The sequence below is a fragment of the Sinohyriopsis cumingii genome, chromosome 10, assembly GCF_028554795.1.
Source record: "Sinohyriopsis cumingii isolate HCF-2022 chromosome 10, ASM2855479v2, whole genome shotgun sequence".
Classification (NCBI taxonomy): Eukaryota; Metazoa; Mollusca; class Bivalvia; order Unionida; family Unionidae; genus Sinohyriopsis; species Sinohyriopsis cumingii.
Genome location: NC_142970.1, coordinates 7,148,844 through 7,165,526, shown reverse-complemented (window position 1 = coordinate 7,165,526; position 16,683 = coordinate 7,148,844). Strand labels below are relative to the sequence as shown.

The 16,683-nt window shown below is 33.8% G+C and overlaps 1 protein-coding gene across 2 annotated transcripts in view; it reads left to right on the top strand.

The window, feature by feature from the left end:
* Positions 1-16,683, top strand: part of LOC149789554 (uncharacterized) — a 99,991-nt gene that overhangs the window by 79,587 nt on the left and 3,721 nt on the right. For both annotated transcript variants that reach the window (XM_089971576.1, XM_089971577.1), the window contains 4 exons: positions 4,080-4,207; positions 7,329-7,904; positions 8,293-8,317; positions 12,317-12,598. In XM_089971576.1, coding sequence (XP_089827702.1) covers positions 4,080-4,207; positions 7,329-7,904; positions 8,293-8,317; positions 12,317-12,598 — 1,011 coding nt within the window. The remainder of the gene's footprint in view (positions 1-4,079; positions 4,208-7,328; positions 7,905-8,292; positions 8,318-12,316; positions 12,599-16,683) is intronic.

Sequence of the window (16,683 nt, the reverse complement as noted above, 5' to 3'; positions counted from 1 at the left end):
ATTTTTTAGTTGTTTAAATTATAGTTTTGAGCACAAAAAATAAATTTGCACGTATGTGGTAAACTTAAGTATGTTTATCCCCTCGATGAGGCTTTTGTGCTATTATCTCGTTTCAAGCAAATATACTCTTTGTTATAATACAAATTCATAATAATCAGATAACATGTTCACACATATACAGACACTTACATATACTCATTCAAACTAGTGCACAATACATTAACAACTATTTGCTTAATACTACTTTGATGCAGAAATGAACATTTAAAATAGGAGGAGGATAGTGTACGCTGTATTTTAATAAGGCCACCTAGGTGATTGTTTTCTTATGGCTCCTTTCATATAATATAACTAGTGAGGAAGAATAATAGTTTGAACCGTCGAATGTGGTCCTAAATAATAACACCATAACATATACAGTTAGTTTGTGTAGTTCCATGTTTAGCTTGGGTAACTTATATTGATGTTAGCTTTAGTGTACCAGTAAATTCTCTTTGCTAAAAACTGGTACTAAGGTAAAGGGGTCAGACTTTGCAGAGACTGTATACGTCATTCTGGCCTTTGTCAAGAATATGTATTCACCCATTGATAGCAGTTGCATTTTTAACGTTATTGCATGTTTGATCAGGAAATAAATACATATTTATTGACCAGAAACTAACGACAAAGGCAGTGCGGAAGCTTGGATAATATAGCACGCATTTTTTTATCATGATATAAATATGAATTCAATAGAGACAACACATGATACAACTTTGAACTGAAATACTTTGATGTAAGGAAAATATATTTTTTTTATAAAACAGCATGGAAAGCTCTTACAAAGTAACCGACCATCGACGGCCTTGTCTTCTTGCCAATCGATGATTTGTGCACCATATTTCTTGCAGCCTCGCGCTTGTTTTGAGATCATGTCAGCAACTAGGCCAATATCTTTCTCTGAGAATAAAAGAAGGTACTGATCAAGAAATACTAGACAAACCAAAATTTAAATGTGTACTACATTTCAAATGAAACTTTCGAATTTGACTAATGCTATACTTGCCACAAGTCTGCTTCCCCAGAGTGAGTGTTAGCTGTTCAGGAATGGGCTGCTGCTTGTGTGTTGATTTACGTTACCTTTGAATTATCGGGTAACCTACACCCGACAGAGAAGGTTTGACGATAAAGGCAATATAAAAGCTAAAATAGCTTACTCTTCTTATATCATGTTAGGAAAAACGCATTACATACAAAACTATAGAATAAAACATTTACTTAAATTATTTGATATGAGGAAAGCAAAATGTTGTGTTGTCAATTATCACAACAAATATTGTTTAAAATGGGCTAAAGCGTCCCTAATGATAATTTATAAAACGCTTGAAAGAAAACAAACATTGAAAAATTAATAATATTCTATTTCCATATTGTTATCATCATTATGCAAAAGTGTTTTTCGCTGTAGCTAGTATTTGCCGAAAGATATACTATATATTAACGAAACAATATAAATAATATAGGGGCATCATACATTTCTGATTAATACATATTAGTCTAAATGTAACATTCCAATCATATGTCATATGGCATTTTTTCAGGATAACGAGATATCATTTGTGTTTGGCGTCTAGTGATAAAACTGATAGCTGGCTGTATGGTAGGCATGAAATCATCTAGAGGTATCACATGTAATTGGCTGTTTCGTATGCATGCATTAATCTAGAGATATAATTAGTGGGCGCAATTCTCTGAATGGTAGGCATTTAGTCATCTAGATATATCATTTGTGTGTGCTATTCACTGAATGGAAGGCGTGAATTCAGATAGTGTTATCGCCTGTAATTGTACGGATGTTAGGCATGGATTTCTTCTAGTGATGTCATCTTGGGGGTCACCTGTAAGTTTCTTGATGTTAGGCAGGGATTCATCAAGGGATGTCATAATTGGATGTCTCCTGGATTGTACGTATTTATTCATCTAGTGATATCATCATTGGATGTTACCTGTAATTGTCAGAATGGTATGATTGTCAGTCATTCAAAACATTTTCATTTAATGACATGGAGATGAAAAGCAGCAAGGAAGGGATGCAGAGGGGCAAAACAATAAACAAGCATAACAATGAAACTGCAGAAAATATATGGTCTTTTATAATAAGAGAATCATTAATAAAGCACGGCGTTCGCGATTGGAATAGCATGCGTGTCATGAGGAGTTCTGTATTTTGTTATGTTTTACACAAATATTAATTAAAAGCAGACTGCTAGTCGTTAGTTTTGTGTTTCAGAGGTAAATTTTGTTTATAATAATTGGAAGTTTAAGATGAAAGATGAATCCGTCCATACATACAAATTATATAAACTCTGTTCTCCTAAATGTGTAATCGGCCAATATAAATTGAAATATTCGCTTTAGTTGGTTTGACTCATTTTTTGAATTAGAAGGAAGATTACCGTTTGAGGTGAAAACGAATATTCAATACCCTATGCTTAGTAGGTGAAACAAACTGGACGGAAAATAACTCATGGAGCAAATTAAGCAATATGAACATAACAACAGAGGTGTTGAATCTGTATTAGTCAAATATTTTTCACTTCCGATTAAGATGGTAAACAGTGCCTATAAGACTTCTGATAGATCATTTCAATATGTCATTTGATCTTCTGGTATATCCTTGCGTGGGGCACGTGCGTTCGATCCATGTACACTTGCTTCATACCATTCAGAAGTCCATATTTCAGGAAGATATTCAGGCCCAGTTGGGATTTAATCCTTTGTCTTATAAAGTCTGATGAGTAAATATTTATTTATTTATGTCACTAACTTTGGATTATGGGCTTTTATCATCAGTCTCCATATTTTAATCCCAATATATGAAATTACTTAATACTATATTATATTAATGAAGTAATTTTATATTTGATTTGTACATATTGTCAACAGTTTTTAAACCTGTTTTCTTACCCTAATTTTATCAAAACTATGAAACAGTCTTCTTTCATCGATTGGGTAATCCTGTATATGGCTGACTAAGCTTGCTACCGCTATACCGACCAAATTCTACACCGCTCTATCTGGGAAGTTAAGCTTATATTATCATTGTAATAGACCATATATAATAAGTGTCATCAGCATTCATTGTTTAGAGGTTTTGCTTTATTGTAAAGCTATTACGGAAGGAAGCTTCGAAGGACACCTCACGATGTTGTTTACAATTAGACCTGCACATTTGTAATAGTATACCACCGTAGTTTTGCTAATGGTACGTTAAAGCTACTTGGGACCATATACAATGCTTCCAAAAATGTTGCAGTAAATATGTATCAAGTTTTAATTATTTACTATCATATGCTTATATGCTAACTATTTGTAATCCTTTGTAAGACTGTGAATAATGCTAGGACATTCAGAATTGACGTTGTTTTTTGTTCGAAATTAATGTAATGTGTGTTCTCCAGTTTGTTTCATATGTATTTTATTTGTGTTGGTCACTAATGAAAATCTTGTCCAAGTGTTGGCGTTGCATTCAAAAGTTCTCTGTATATAACATAAGTAGTGTATCTAGTTAACATTGCTTCTTTAATCAACGAGATATGTAATATTGTCACACTGTCTTTCAAAGGCTGTTAGCTCTAGAGCAAGCATAATCATCCCACATTGGGTCCAGTGTTTAGATTACAATTTGAACAACAAATAGTATAAATATAGCACATTTTTCTGCAGTGAAATATCGATCATCTAATTTTGTAACACCATAATGTTTGACTTTCAAATTATGATTAACTTACTTTATTTTACAAGAAACGATCTCGATCTAGACATTCTTACCTACATTCGAGGCCAGCACGAAGATGAGTATATGGTGGAACTTCAAAAACGTTAACTGGCAGACTAAAATGTTGGTTTGTATATCATTAAATGTAACTCTTTCTACTCTCATACCATGAACAATCAGAAGTATGTACACAAAAATGGGCATAACCAAGAGACCTTTATATGAATGATGGCGTTAAAGATTTGTGTGCATACATGACATTTATATTACTGCCTACATAATAAGGTCTTTATTTTTCTGAAGTCTTGCTCTGTATCTATAGATGCCATCTGGACAGAGAAAAACCACAAGGAATTCTATGACAACAAGGACCATCTCTTGCTTCTAATGGAGAAGTTAAATATCATCGCCAAACCAAGGTTATTCAATCAGGATGGACAGGAGGTCAAGGTTTGTTTATATAAATCCTGAAGTGTTAGTATTGTATGTGGTTTGTCCTTACTATATTATGTTAAATAGGCATTTACTGTTGATTATTAGTGACTGTTCTTTCATTATATCACTATGTCGTGTCAATCCATATATCATACAATGCATTTTGGCAAAACAATAGGAATATAGTTTTGAAGGACTGTTACTGTTTTCTCATAGGATCCCTTATACGGAATGAAAGACCATCGTACATCCTGTCAGTCCATACAGCATACAATTTATTTTAGACAAAAGAAAAACTTGAAGACATTTGGCAGTGAAACTAAATTTGGTATGTGAGCATGTCTTATCAAGAAGAGCCAAGTTGCATTCAGTGGTGGTCTTTTCAGTTCATATGTAATTGGGTTATGTCCCTACACTACACAGACGTTTCTTTGCAGTTATTAAGTAGTATCACCTACCTTTTCCAAGAACCGTTTATGCCATAGGTTTTATATTTCTATATATCCTTCTGTCACGGTATCCACGTTTTAATGTCTTTCAGTTATGGTATTCAATTGTTCCTATATCATGGTATCAATGTTTCCATATGTCCCTCCATCATCATATCCATGTTTCGATTTGTCCGTCTGGAGGTCCATCATGATATCGATGTTTCAATCTGTCACTCAAGCATGGTATCCATATTGTCTTCTGTCCCTCCGTCATATGTGATTTCTGCATTATAACTATACATTTTGTTTCTGACATAGATATGAAATTTAATTGAATACTTTGTTATAATTAATAGGTGAGTGGAATATCCTTTCTTCAAATGGTTAAATGCTTTAAATAACCAACAGTTCCCGTCCACTCAGTACCATAAAGTTTTTCAACATTAAAGGATGAGACTTCGCATATTAATAAATCACCATTAGCATAAGCATGCCAAAATAGGTCCTATCATCAATATTAAGGAATATATGGCATGATCAGAATCTGCATGCAAAAATAGCGTGTATCATAAAGATTAAGGTATAAAACATTGTTTACGAATAAGGTATCGTCCGAAACTGCATTCTCCAATAGGCTTTATGTCATCATAGGAAAGGTAATGTACCACTATTTTAACTTTCCATCACACTGCTGTTTTGAGTTGGTAACTTGAGAGACATTAGGAATAAAATAATGTGATATTGTATACTTATACATAATACTTAGAAGATCAAATATCAATTTAGTATTCTTGACTTGGTCAGTGCTCAATATTTTAAGTTTTCAGCCTAGTGCAACAGTTTAGAATTATTTAACATATATATATATATATATATATATATATATATATATATATATATATATATATATATATATATATATATATGAAGCTAGACCGCAAATTAGTTGACTTTCAGAGAGAAACAAGCTAGGTGACTGAAAACAGTGAAATGACCGTCTGTAGACACCGATACCATTATAACCATGTACTTAGCTTGTTATTCATACACGCTTATGTAGTTGAGCGGCACACACAACCAATTCCAATTTAAGACGACATGAGTTCAAACTCAAGAGACAGTGACAGTTTTTGTTAATGTGTTATTTTACTTTGAATAGGGATGGAGAATTAGGTTACTCTTTACAGTTTATGTGCTAATAACCAAAGAAAACAAACCAGAAGCTAAACAGAGCAAAAATAAGCCACTTTAATCTCGTAAATACTAAATCTTGCTAGCCGGTAAATTTGAATATAAAATAAAACAACTTTTTGTAATGAGTGAATAACATACGTATCTCATCTTGTGTGTTAACAACGTAAGTATGTTCACCTGTTCGATGAAATCTAACTGTTATCAGCTAGTTGTATGCAAATTTTCTCTATATGTCTTCGGAAGATATACTATATTCCAACTTGGCATTCCTGGTATGAAGGTCAAGGTCACATTTCAACAGTTCAAACTGTCAATCATACATATATCGTGTAGTCTATTATTTCATATATGAAATGCCGAGTTATTACATTATGTTCTATCCTATTCTATTCTTTCCCACTCGCTATATATATATATATATATATATATATATATATATATATATATATATATATATATATATATATATATATATATATATATATATATATATATACTTTTTCTTACAATATATCACTATACACGTTATACATTAAGGATCATCTTTAATATATAAATGTTTATAACATCAAGATCTAGGATCGGTATCAAGCGTGATCGATGCAAAATAATGAGATGATTGTACATATAAGTTCGATCATATATCAAATATAGGGTCTATATAAGCATGCTACGACACTATGTACTTTTTCTGTTCTTATAGTTATTAAAGTTATATATTTAGTGTAAACGATTAAGATCTTATATGAGTATAATTTTGGGAAAAATCCATGCACATGTATATGATAGAGGTGATATTGCATCTGTTTGATTAATCCCATCAGTACTTCAGTTATTCGGTTTCTGATAATATTATTTTCAAGTCTGGTAGATAGGTTATGTCATATGGTACATATTGTACATTTATAATGATCAAGACCGATAGAGATAAATGAGATATTTTACACACGATTGACAATAAACGTATCACCAAAGAGATTGTATTTCTGACCCAATTCTATTCAGATTTGTTAAAACTGCAAGATATTAGTTGAGATTAGTTATGAGAGAGATCAGTACAGATCTGTATTAGGTGATATTGGATTTGATACAGAGATTTGTTCCAACCTGCCTTAGCACTTGGAGTTCGATAATAGTTTGATCAAACTTGATATATAGGCCTTTACCATCACGTGTTTGTTGAATATACTAATAATCGAAATTATAACATATCAGTGAAGTAGCTTCCCATGGGTCGATGGTCCTACCGGGATTGTCCTGGATTATTCCTGCACCAGTTCAATAGGCTATCCGTGCATCATACCGTTTGTTGAAAAGGAGTTAAAAGGACACCAACAATAACAAGTATCTTGTTTCAGTTAGTGTGATGTTGCAGTATTTTCACATCTGTTATGGTAAGCAGTTTGTTTTTTGCCCATGCATATTTCGTCATATTGGTCTTTATAGCAGAAAATGGATATATTATATTCATTTGAAATATCTCTAGTAGAAAAAAATCGATTGCTTTTTAGGAGGATAATTACTTCCTTGCACCATGCATGCTTCGTCAGGAAACACCACAAGATGTTATATGCCCCAAACCAAATCCTCAGGTGGAGAGCTCATCAGTATTGTGCTACGTTTTTACGGAGAAGTTCTTGCCGTCTCCAATCTTTCATAGACTTCTTGCTGCCTGTGTTGCTCACTGGCCACTAGCCACAAAGAAGAAAGAGGAGATGCAAGAGAATCAGATTTTCTGTGGCTGTTGTGTCTTTCAGCTGGACAAGTGTCACAAATTAATTCTATACTTTAGGGAATACGTCATATTTGTGAGAGTAACCAGAATGGGGATCAAGGAAAAGACCCCATACTCAGAGCTGTGCATTGGGGCAAGAGAGTTCATCACTGCCATGCTTTCCAAGATTATTGGATACCTGAGCCAGAACCTGAGGTATGAGTTGTTTATACAATGTCCTGAATACAATGGTGTCAGTGTCAACAGCCTGATTCCTGTATCCGTTCTTGAAGAAAATGCAGAAGTATGTTGTGATTTCCATGACAACATGATTGAGTCCAATAAGCTGTTGAAATTTTGGTTCAAAGATCATGTGAGTACTAGAAATGTGTTACATTGCTCGTTTGTATTTTCTTAAACTCTTGCACTATTAACGTGTCTGAGCGCAAGCAGATTTTTAATGTAACTGTATGCACATATATCTTAACTGAGTTCCAAATTATAACAAATGTTCTAGCTCAGAAGCAGTGGATTATTTGTTATAAAACTCCTATCAACATGTTAACCTCTTGTGTAATTTCATTTTACTAAGATGAAAAAAGAAACTTTGTGTGATCCTAATAATTACATAAATGTATAAATATCTTTACATGGGTAAGTTAAAGACTAATTTGTCCGTGTAGTTAGTGTTACAGTTTGATATACACTGACTGTCATCTGTATCCCACACAATATGAAATGTGGTTTTGTTATGATTTCAGGAACAATCTGGTGAAGACGATGTTTGTAAGTATACATAATTTCATCATTCATAATATTTTCCAATGAGTTTTTACCATGATCAGATCTTGATCTGCAACATCAATCTTGCCAGCAGTGAAATTTACAAATATGAGCGTTGGTCATTAATATTATGGATAGAAGATACATGTATGCTAAGGGAGATACATATATAATAATGAGATAATTGTGCAACCAACCGGATGAATTTTGCTACCACTCTGAAGGTTAGATTTTAGTTTCTGTTTTGATCCAACCTGAAATATATGCCTATATCATGAATAGCTTTTAGAAGTTTTGATAGCACGTAAGAGCCATGCTAAAAAGTAGATCTAGCAATATTAGTGCGTACATAGTTGAGATTGCTACTAATTTAGAAAACCATCTGTTTGAAGAAGGGAACCAGTTTCTTGGCAAATGGCCTTGATAGAGGTTACACAGTTTTGTTCACAATGTAGCAACAAAGCATTAGCTATAAAAGAACTTCCAGAATCCAATCAAGATAGTTTATATTCATTCGCAAAGCATGTCTGACACGGCAAATTCTACAAACATATCCATGTGATAAAGAAGGTTGAATAGATACCTGTGTTATCATTGATGAATAGCCTAATCCTGTTTAAATGCATTCAGTGGGCATGATAATGACAAAGGTTGGTGCTCGTTGTATATGTAAAAAAGCTGCACTCGTTCTTTCCATCTTACTCAGACTTTTTATTAAACATTTCCTGTTTGCTCTGAATAAAATATTGTAATTGACAAACAAATTGATGAATGCTTGCTGACGATGATTATTATTATTATTATTATTATTATTATTATCTGAGCTTATATATAAGCTGAACCAAAGGCAAGACGGTTTTAAACGTTACGTTTAGTCACATTTCGGGAGTTTTACTGGTCCATCTTATTGAAAATTTCAAAATAAGATATGGTTTATAGAACGTAATATAATAGTTGTATTATTCCGACTCTCTATATACCGTTCTTAGCTTCAGATCATAGTAGTCAGTTCGGATCTCTTGCCATTAACTTTCTGTAATCACCGTTGACATCTGGCTACACTTTAAGTAATCATAGCTTTATCTTACCGATCTTCATTCAGTAATCACAGCTGATATCTGGCCACTTGTTCAGTAATCATTGCTTTCACTTGCAACATTCCTTTCAGTAATTATTACTAATTTGTGACCACTCTTTATTCAACAATTACTGTTGAACTCGTTTCATTCTTAGTAATAAATTTTGATCTCTACCTCTCTCTATTCAGTAATTACTGCTGATCTCCGGCAACTATTCTGGCACTAACCACTCAGGAGATATGGTCACTTTTCTTCTAATAATCAATGCTGATCCCTGGCTACTCTTCATTAAATAATCGCGGCTGATTTATGGCCATTCCCTCAGTAATTATTGCTTTCTCTAGTCACTCTTCATTCAATGATCACAGCCGATCTCTGGCAATTTGTATTGTAGTAATCAATCTGGAAATATAGCCACTCTTCTTTCAAACCTCACTGCGGATCTCTAACCACTATTCATTCAATAATCACTGATGATATTTTTCCACTCATTTAGCTCTGAATTCTTCTCGCAATTTCGAAAAATACTAATTTTCTAAAATACCGATATAGCGTGTTAGTCAGATTTGCATGAGAGACAGTCATATAACAAACTAAGCTTTATTCTAAGTGAATTTCTGGCGAATACTCTTAGAGCTATGCACACACACACACACACACACACACACACACACACACACACTATTCCATTTCACGATTATTAGACATCATTTTTGGCCCAGGCTGTGTAAGTTGCCCTTTTGTTTACTTAGGCAAGTGACTTAATTAACACTGCTTAAAGACACTGGGCAAGACACCGAACTTTCATTGCCCGAAGATAATAGGGAAGACACTCTACTTTCCTTTCACAAAGACACATGGCAAGAGACTGTACTTTCATTGCCCGAAAGCATATGGAAAAACACTTTAAAGTAGGCTTAGCTCATCCAAACCAGAAACGATATGCATGATTGATAATGGTATTGCTATTTCTTCCGAATGAATGAATACTTAAACATAGTGTTTTCACTAACGGACCAGTTTTCTTTGTCCAAATAAAACTTCGTGTCAATATGATGCGCAATAGTCACTCTAACAGACACCTTGAAAAACATTTTTAAAGCTATTCTGCTTGAATGAAAAGTCATGTCATTATAAGAGTTTTCATAAGAATACATCTTAGTGGTCTGAAATGAAAATGGTGCCACCATAACACCATGGGACTTTACAAATAAAGTCATGAAACATGGTTTTTGAGTTTTATCTTTGGGTCTGGTTAGTAATGAATAAATTTGATTGTGCCTAATTTTACGTTATTTCATATACTCTATGCCATGACTTGGAGTTTATTTGAAATTTGTATTTTGTGCCATTAGCTTTTATTTAATGAAATATACCTCAAATACACTTCTGAATTTGATTAACAGGAGTAAAGTGACTTAATTAAACAGAGCAAATAAAACCATGACCTTAAGAAAAACAATGACAACAATCATAATTCATGTAAAGAAAAACTGAGTTTCATCTGCAGGTGTTGGATGACTTCATTAATGAGCAGGAAAATATACATAATAGTTTTGCATTGAATCCTTAGAAATAACGTTTCTAGTACACTGGGAATGTAGCAAGTTAGGAAGGTGGCTTTACATGGGTCTTTTCTTAAAGACTTAAGTCACCATGTTTCTTGAGCTGGTCTACTGTTACGTGTGCCAAATTGAAGTCAGAACCACCTACACCTATTTGACCACAATAGCCTACGTGATGGATCTACAATTGCTAATGGTTATCTGCTATCTCTATTCACTATAAACTGCACGATTGAAAGTCTTGAAACCTGGACTGCAGTTTCATCCTTGATTACTATTGGCCTAGAATTAAATTTATAATTTTCAGGTATCCAATATGGCCACCATGTTTGCCATTTTAAATATCTTATGCTAAATAGATGGCCAAACAATGAGAAGCTTACCATGACTTATACATCAAAACCTGGCTGCCATGGCAACCAGCTTGGAAACTTTGCTATCACTACCATATTAATCAACATCTTTGTTTTCAATTAACACTTTCATATGACTGCTGAATGATATTAAATGAAACTGGTGGCGGCAACTTGACACCAAACCAAACATTTTGGCAAACTTAAACTTCTTGTTATCGTTACTATATATGGTCTTTACGACTTGTGGATCATATCAACAATGTGTTTTCACTACCAGACCTAATGAAATATAGTCACTTGCTTATTCATGTTGAATGATTGATAATAGTTTTGTTTTTCTCTAGCTTCCTTGTTGCCATGACAGTTAGTTTTCTTGTGTGTGCCGTAAGTAAAACATGATGGATGCGGTTGTTAGTCGTTTCTGCTACCACATCTGGACTTGTTGGAGAATTTCCTTGCACGAACCAAATTGCAATGTTTCTTCTGTTTCGAATATATTATAACGGCTTCCCAATTTAGGTGAAGACATTGAAATAAGATGCTTTTAAATCATTCTTGCAATACAGAACAATTAGCGTGGTGACTAAAATGCATCCTGCATATGATCAAGTGGATCTGCCATAAATGGTCTTAATGGTTGAATTAAAATATTGACACCCCTTTGACAATCTGTTTGGAAATCTATCAGTATATTGTCACGGATGAGAATGAATAAGTAGTATGTCTGTCTGTAATTTGCATAGTTGCAAAATAATCAATATGCCCACACATAAAACGACACCACCTGACCTTCGAATGCTGAAAATATCATTATGTTGATATATGCTTCAATAAGGTATCTTATGTTAAGCTGTCTGTGTATCATAGATCATATTGATACGCTGCACATGTGTATCATTTCACGGTCTTCTATATAATAAGTATACATCGAGTCATACATGTACAACGTATATTATATAATGTTGATGTTTTAATTGAAGCAAATCATTTTATTACACCAAGGTCATTTGCTGTCAGATCAGGGCTTACTTCATGTTGCAAGTAGACTTGGAGCAGAGTGGAAATTCGTGGCACTTAACCTTGACCTGTCTCAGGCAGAGATTGACAGGATTCAGATGGACATGCCAGGAAATACGTTAGATCAGATTCGCAGGGCTCTGTCAACATGGCTTAACCGAAGCATTAAGAAAGATCGTGAGAACGTTCTGCAGCTTTTAAATGCTATCGAGGAAGTACATAGGAATGACCTTGTTTTGGAGCTGAAGGAGATGTTTCATTTACAAGGTACTTTCTGTATTGAAAATTGATGTACCATGAAATTACTACATCTAGTTAAATATATAGACAAGTAAACTGTAGTATCATTTATTTTTGTAAGTCACAACTATCATGGTTATGCAAAAGAAAAAGATTTTGTGTTAACACTTAAACCCATGTGTTTGCATGCTAATGTTTGCAGTATTATAGGTATTTAATTTTGTGGATTACATGTACAAATACCTCAAATGAACAATACAAAAGAACTAAGCGATGTCAACAACAAATTGTGGTCGTTCCGGTAGTTAAAACAAAATGTGCTTCACAGCAAGCTTTATGCACTGCCCCCCCCCCCCCTTGCTGTCACTTTTTTCCTAGCTGGGCTGGGCGCTCAAGACATCCAGGTCCCACAGCACGGCTGTACCTGCTACAAAGGTAGTTACGTAACTGCTGACTACCACCTATATGAGTAACAATCAAGCACCTATCAATATATCAATATAAGTCATTTTGACTCTGCAACAAAGGGAGCCACTGCAGCCAACAACACCGAATCAATCAGTTATGAAAGTTCATGTGTACCACCTATTCCTTAAAACACTGTCCATTAAGTTTTTCTATCTATTTCTGGTGAACATGGCATTACGGCACTGTCCATCAAGTTGTACTATATATTTATAATGGACATGGCATTAAATAAATGTCCATCAAGTTGTACTTTCTATTTCTGATGAACATGGCATTAAAGCAGTGGCCTGAGAAGTTTAATTCACTTTAATTTATTATTGGTGTGGATAATTATTATTTCACATGTGGAACAAACAGATGTCCAGCTGTCACTTGCTCAATGAAACGTGCATGCATTGACAGCAAATTAATTCTTTAGGGTCAAGTAAAGTGTGAAGATGGGACCTAAATTGAAATACAGTGGAATCACTCCTTTGTTTGAGCCTATCTCAAGTACCAACTAACTTTAGTAGCAATATTTTATCAAAATTAAAGACTACAAAAGAACATGTTAATCAGTGTATTTATGAATGGACAGCTTCAAACCTAGTCATAATGAATGGCGAATTGATGATTGCGTGAAAATGTGAGAAAAATCAGACCTAATTATATATGGCTTTCAGAAAGTGGATTTATTTTTCTGTTACCTTACAAATAGTTTTGCTTACCAGCATAATTGAGAGAGACCAAAGTTGACTCATTGGGGGTCTTTTTTAATGAACATCAGTGAATTGTGATCATAAGAAATCAGCTTTAATTAGTGTCTACCTTTCTTTAGTAATTATTCCTCAAGTAATAGTTTCATTCCTCTTTTTCACCAGGACTAAGCATACATGGGTGAAGTACTTGCTTCTCGTGTTCACCAGGATTTACATGTTGTGACAACAGTTTCACTTAAATAAAAAATAGGTTTGAATAAATATTGAATCTAAGAATAGATATTTACTCTAATTTTCATATATTCTTATCGTTTAATCTTTTATTTCAGTACTACCAGTGTTTAAATAGTTTGAAATTTATGTTCATTTAACTCTACCTTCATTCCATCAAAACATGTCAATTAATAATATAAATATGTGTACATTGAATCATTGCAAAATGCATTATAATTTATTATGAATGTTAAAGGGTTAAAATGAAACAAACTTATAATTATCAAGCCAATATTGTATCAGCAAATTACAGGAAAAAAATATAATTTTTTTTTGTCACGTAAGTTTTCTGATTTCCAGGAATGAAGCACATTGCCAACTATGGAGGGGTGTCTTCTTTATCACGTGTGAATAATGTTTCATTGGACCTTTATATGTGTGGTTCAGGGAACGATGAAATCCACAAAATCGGTACCCATTAAAACTAGTGATACTACAGTGTGTATATATATCCATCATACTGAAGGGCAGTTCATATTATGATGTGATGCCAATCCAGCGGTCTGTGTCTGTTCATTGGTTTTGCTTAAACAGTAACTATGTTGTCCACCATGCACTCATACAACACTTTGTGGGTGGCTTGCATGCCGTGAAAAGAAGAACATTATCAACTTCATGGTACAATGCTCAAAGGTTCAGTTCAATGGCTGAAAAGAGAACAATTGTGACAACACATTAACTAGCAGATACCTTGCACATGGAGAAGGAAAGATATATTTTAAATTGTTTATCGATTTTTATCATCACTGTGACAAAAAGAATAAAACTACTTATTGGCCAATAATTCTAGTTTTCTATATATGTGTTTAACAAACTTTGAGAATATCTTACATTTGGGGCAAGGAAGGGCCATGTTGACTTTGGGGTCAACATGGTTAACGGTCAGAATAATTGTATAATATAGAAGAAAAGTTGTTTGCTCTCAATAACTTCAGCACTCCTTCATCTACAGGTAGCCTGATGGATGGCGTACACATGGAGTAAAGAAACAGCCTATTGATGTTTTTTCATTAGTTAAGTCTAGAGGTCGGTGGTCATCATGATTGAAACAGTAAAAGTGGTTTCTGCACAATAACATTAATTCTTTATCACATGCCTTATCCTAACATTTTGCATCACTAAAGTCTTAATAGTGAAAAACTAAAAGGACAAGTTCACTGGCTGGAAAGATAAATTGTGACTACGCAATAACTAGAGTTCTTTGTCATCTCCTATTACCAAGCATTACGTATATCTTATATGAGGGGAAGGAAAATGTTGTTTGAAGTTGTTTTAAATTGTCATTGTTACTGTCACAAAAATAAGAACATTCTGTCCCGGCCAATGATTACGGTTCTCTGTATCTGTTTTTTGCCAATCTTATGGAATAGGTTATACATGAGGCAAGAAAGATATATGTTAATTTAGGGGTCAAAAGCTTACAGGTCAAGAAAAGTATGTCTGATGGAAGCAAACGGTTTTGTGCATAAACGTTGAGTTTTCAATCATCACCAGTTACCATTCTTTGTGGATATATTGTACATCAGGTAACACAACAGCCCATTTAAGTATTTGTCTCTAGTTAAATCGTCAAAGGTCATAACGATTGAAAAATGTAAAATGGTTTCTGCACGTTAACCTTAGGTGTTTAGTACATACATGAACCATTCTTTGTGCATGGATTGCACTTGGATTATTAAGACATGCATTGCTCTTTGAATCAAAAGGTAACACTATTAGATTCACTGCAACAGAACGAAGACACGTAGTTTAAGTAGAGTAGCATAAATCATACACCACAGAACTTTACCAATTTAGGTACATGACTTACAGTAAAGTATACACACTATGCTTATAAAAAGAAAACGTCAGTTGACATGGTCACTGTGACTAAAACAAGGAAATCAGTTTCAGCACAATACATTGTTGCAGGACTATGAAGCTCAAGGTGGTAGAATAATATGTAATTTATGATAATCGTGACTCTACATTGAAACAGGTTGTCATCAATAGAACATTTGTTTTAGGTTAAAAATCCCAAAGATCATAATGGTATTAAGATATTTGTTATTGCTTCAAACATTGAGATGGAGAAAATGTATTTTAGGATCATGAAAAAATGTTTTGCGAGAGAAGTTCAACAAAAAGCGATACTGCTGGTTGCAGCTTTGCTTGGTCTTGAAGTGACACCTGGCTATTTTGTTGTATATGCCTACTTCTTAAATGTGCCATGTGATAAAATGCAACCGTGCAGACTACAGGACCGTTTCATAATTGAGCAAAATTTTCGTCCTGAAATGCCACCAAGTTATTTTTTAAAAAGTTTTTTTTCTTCTCCATGTTCTGCAACGGCTGGAGAACATTTCTCAACCCAAACTTCTTTTACTTTTCCGTGTCTTACAACGGTGCCTTACATCTGTGATATTATTAGTAAGGTTAATTCATTCAAACAGGAATAATTTTCAATAAGTTTTTGAACACCTATTAAATAGTATGTAGGCTAAAGGAAACCTATTTGCCTTTTCTGTTTTGTTTTAGGGAAGGCTATTGAATAAACCTTTATCCAAAAGCGATAGATGCATTCTTCAGTTATAATGTATTGACCCTTTTGTCATTCGAATATATCAAAAACTGAATGACGTCATAATAAGATGGCGCTTGTTGTGTCTTTCTCTTACTTTTCGCACTTAGCAA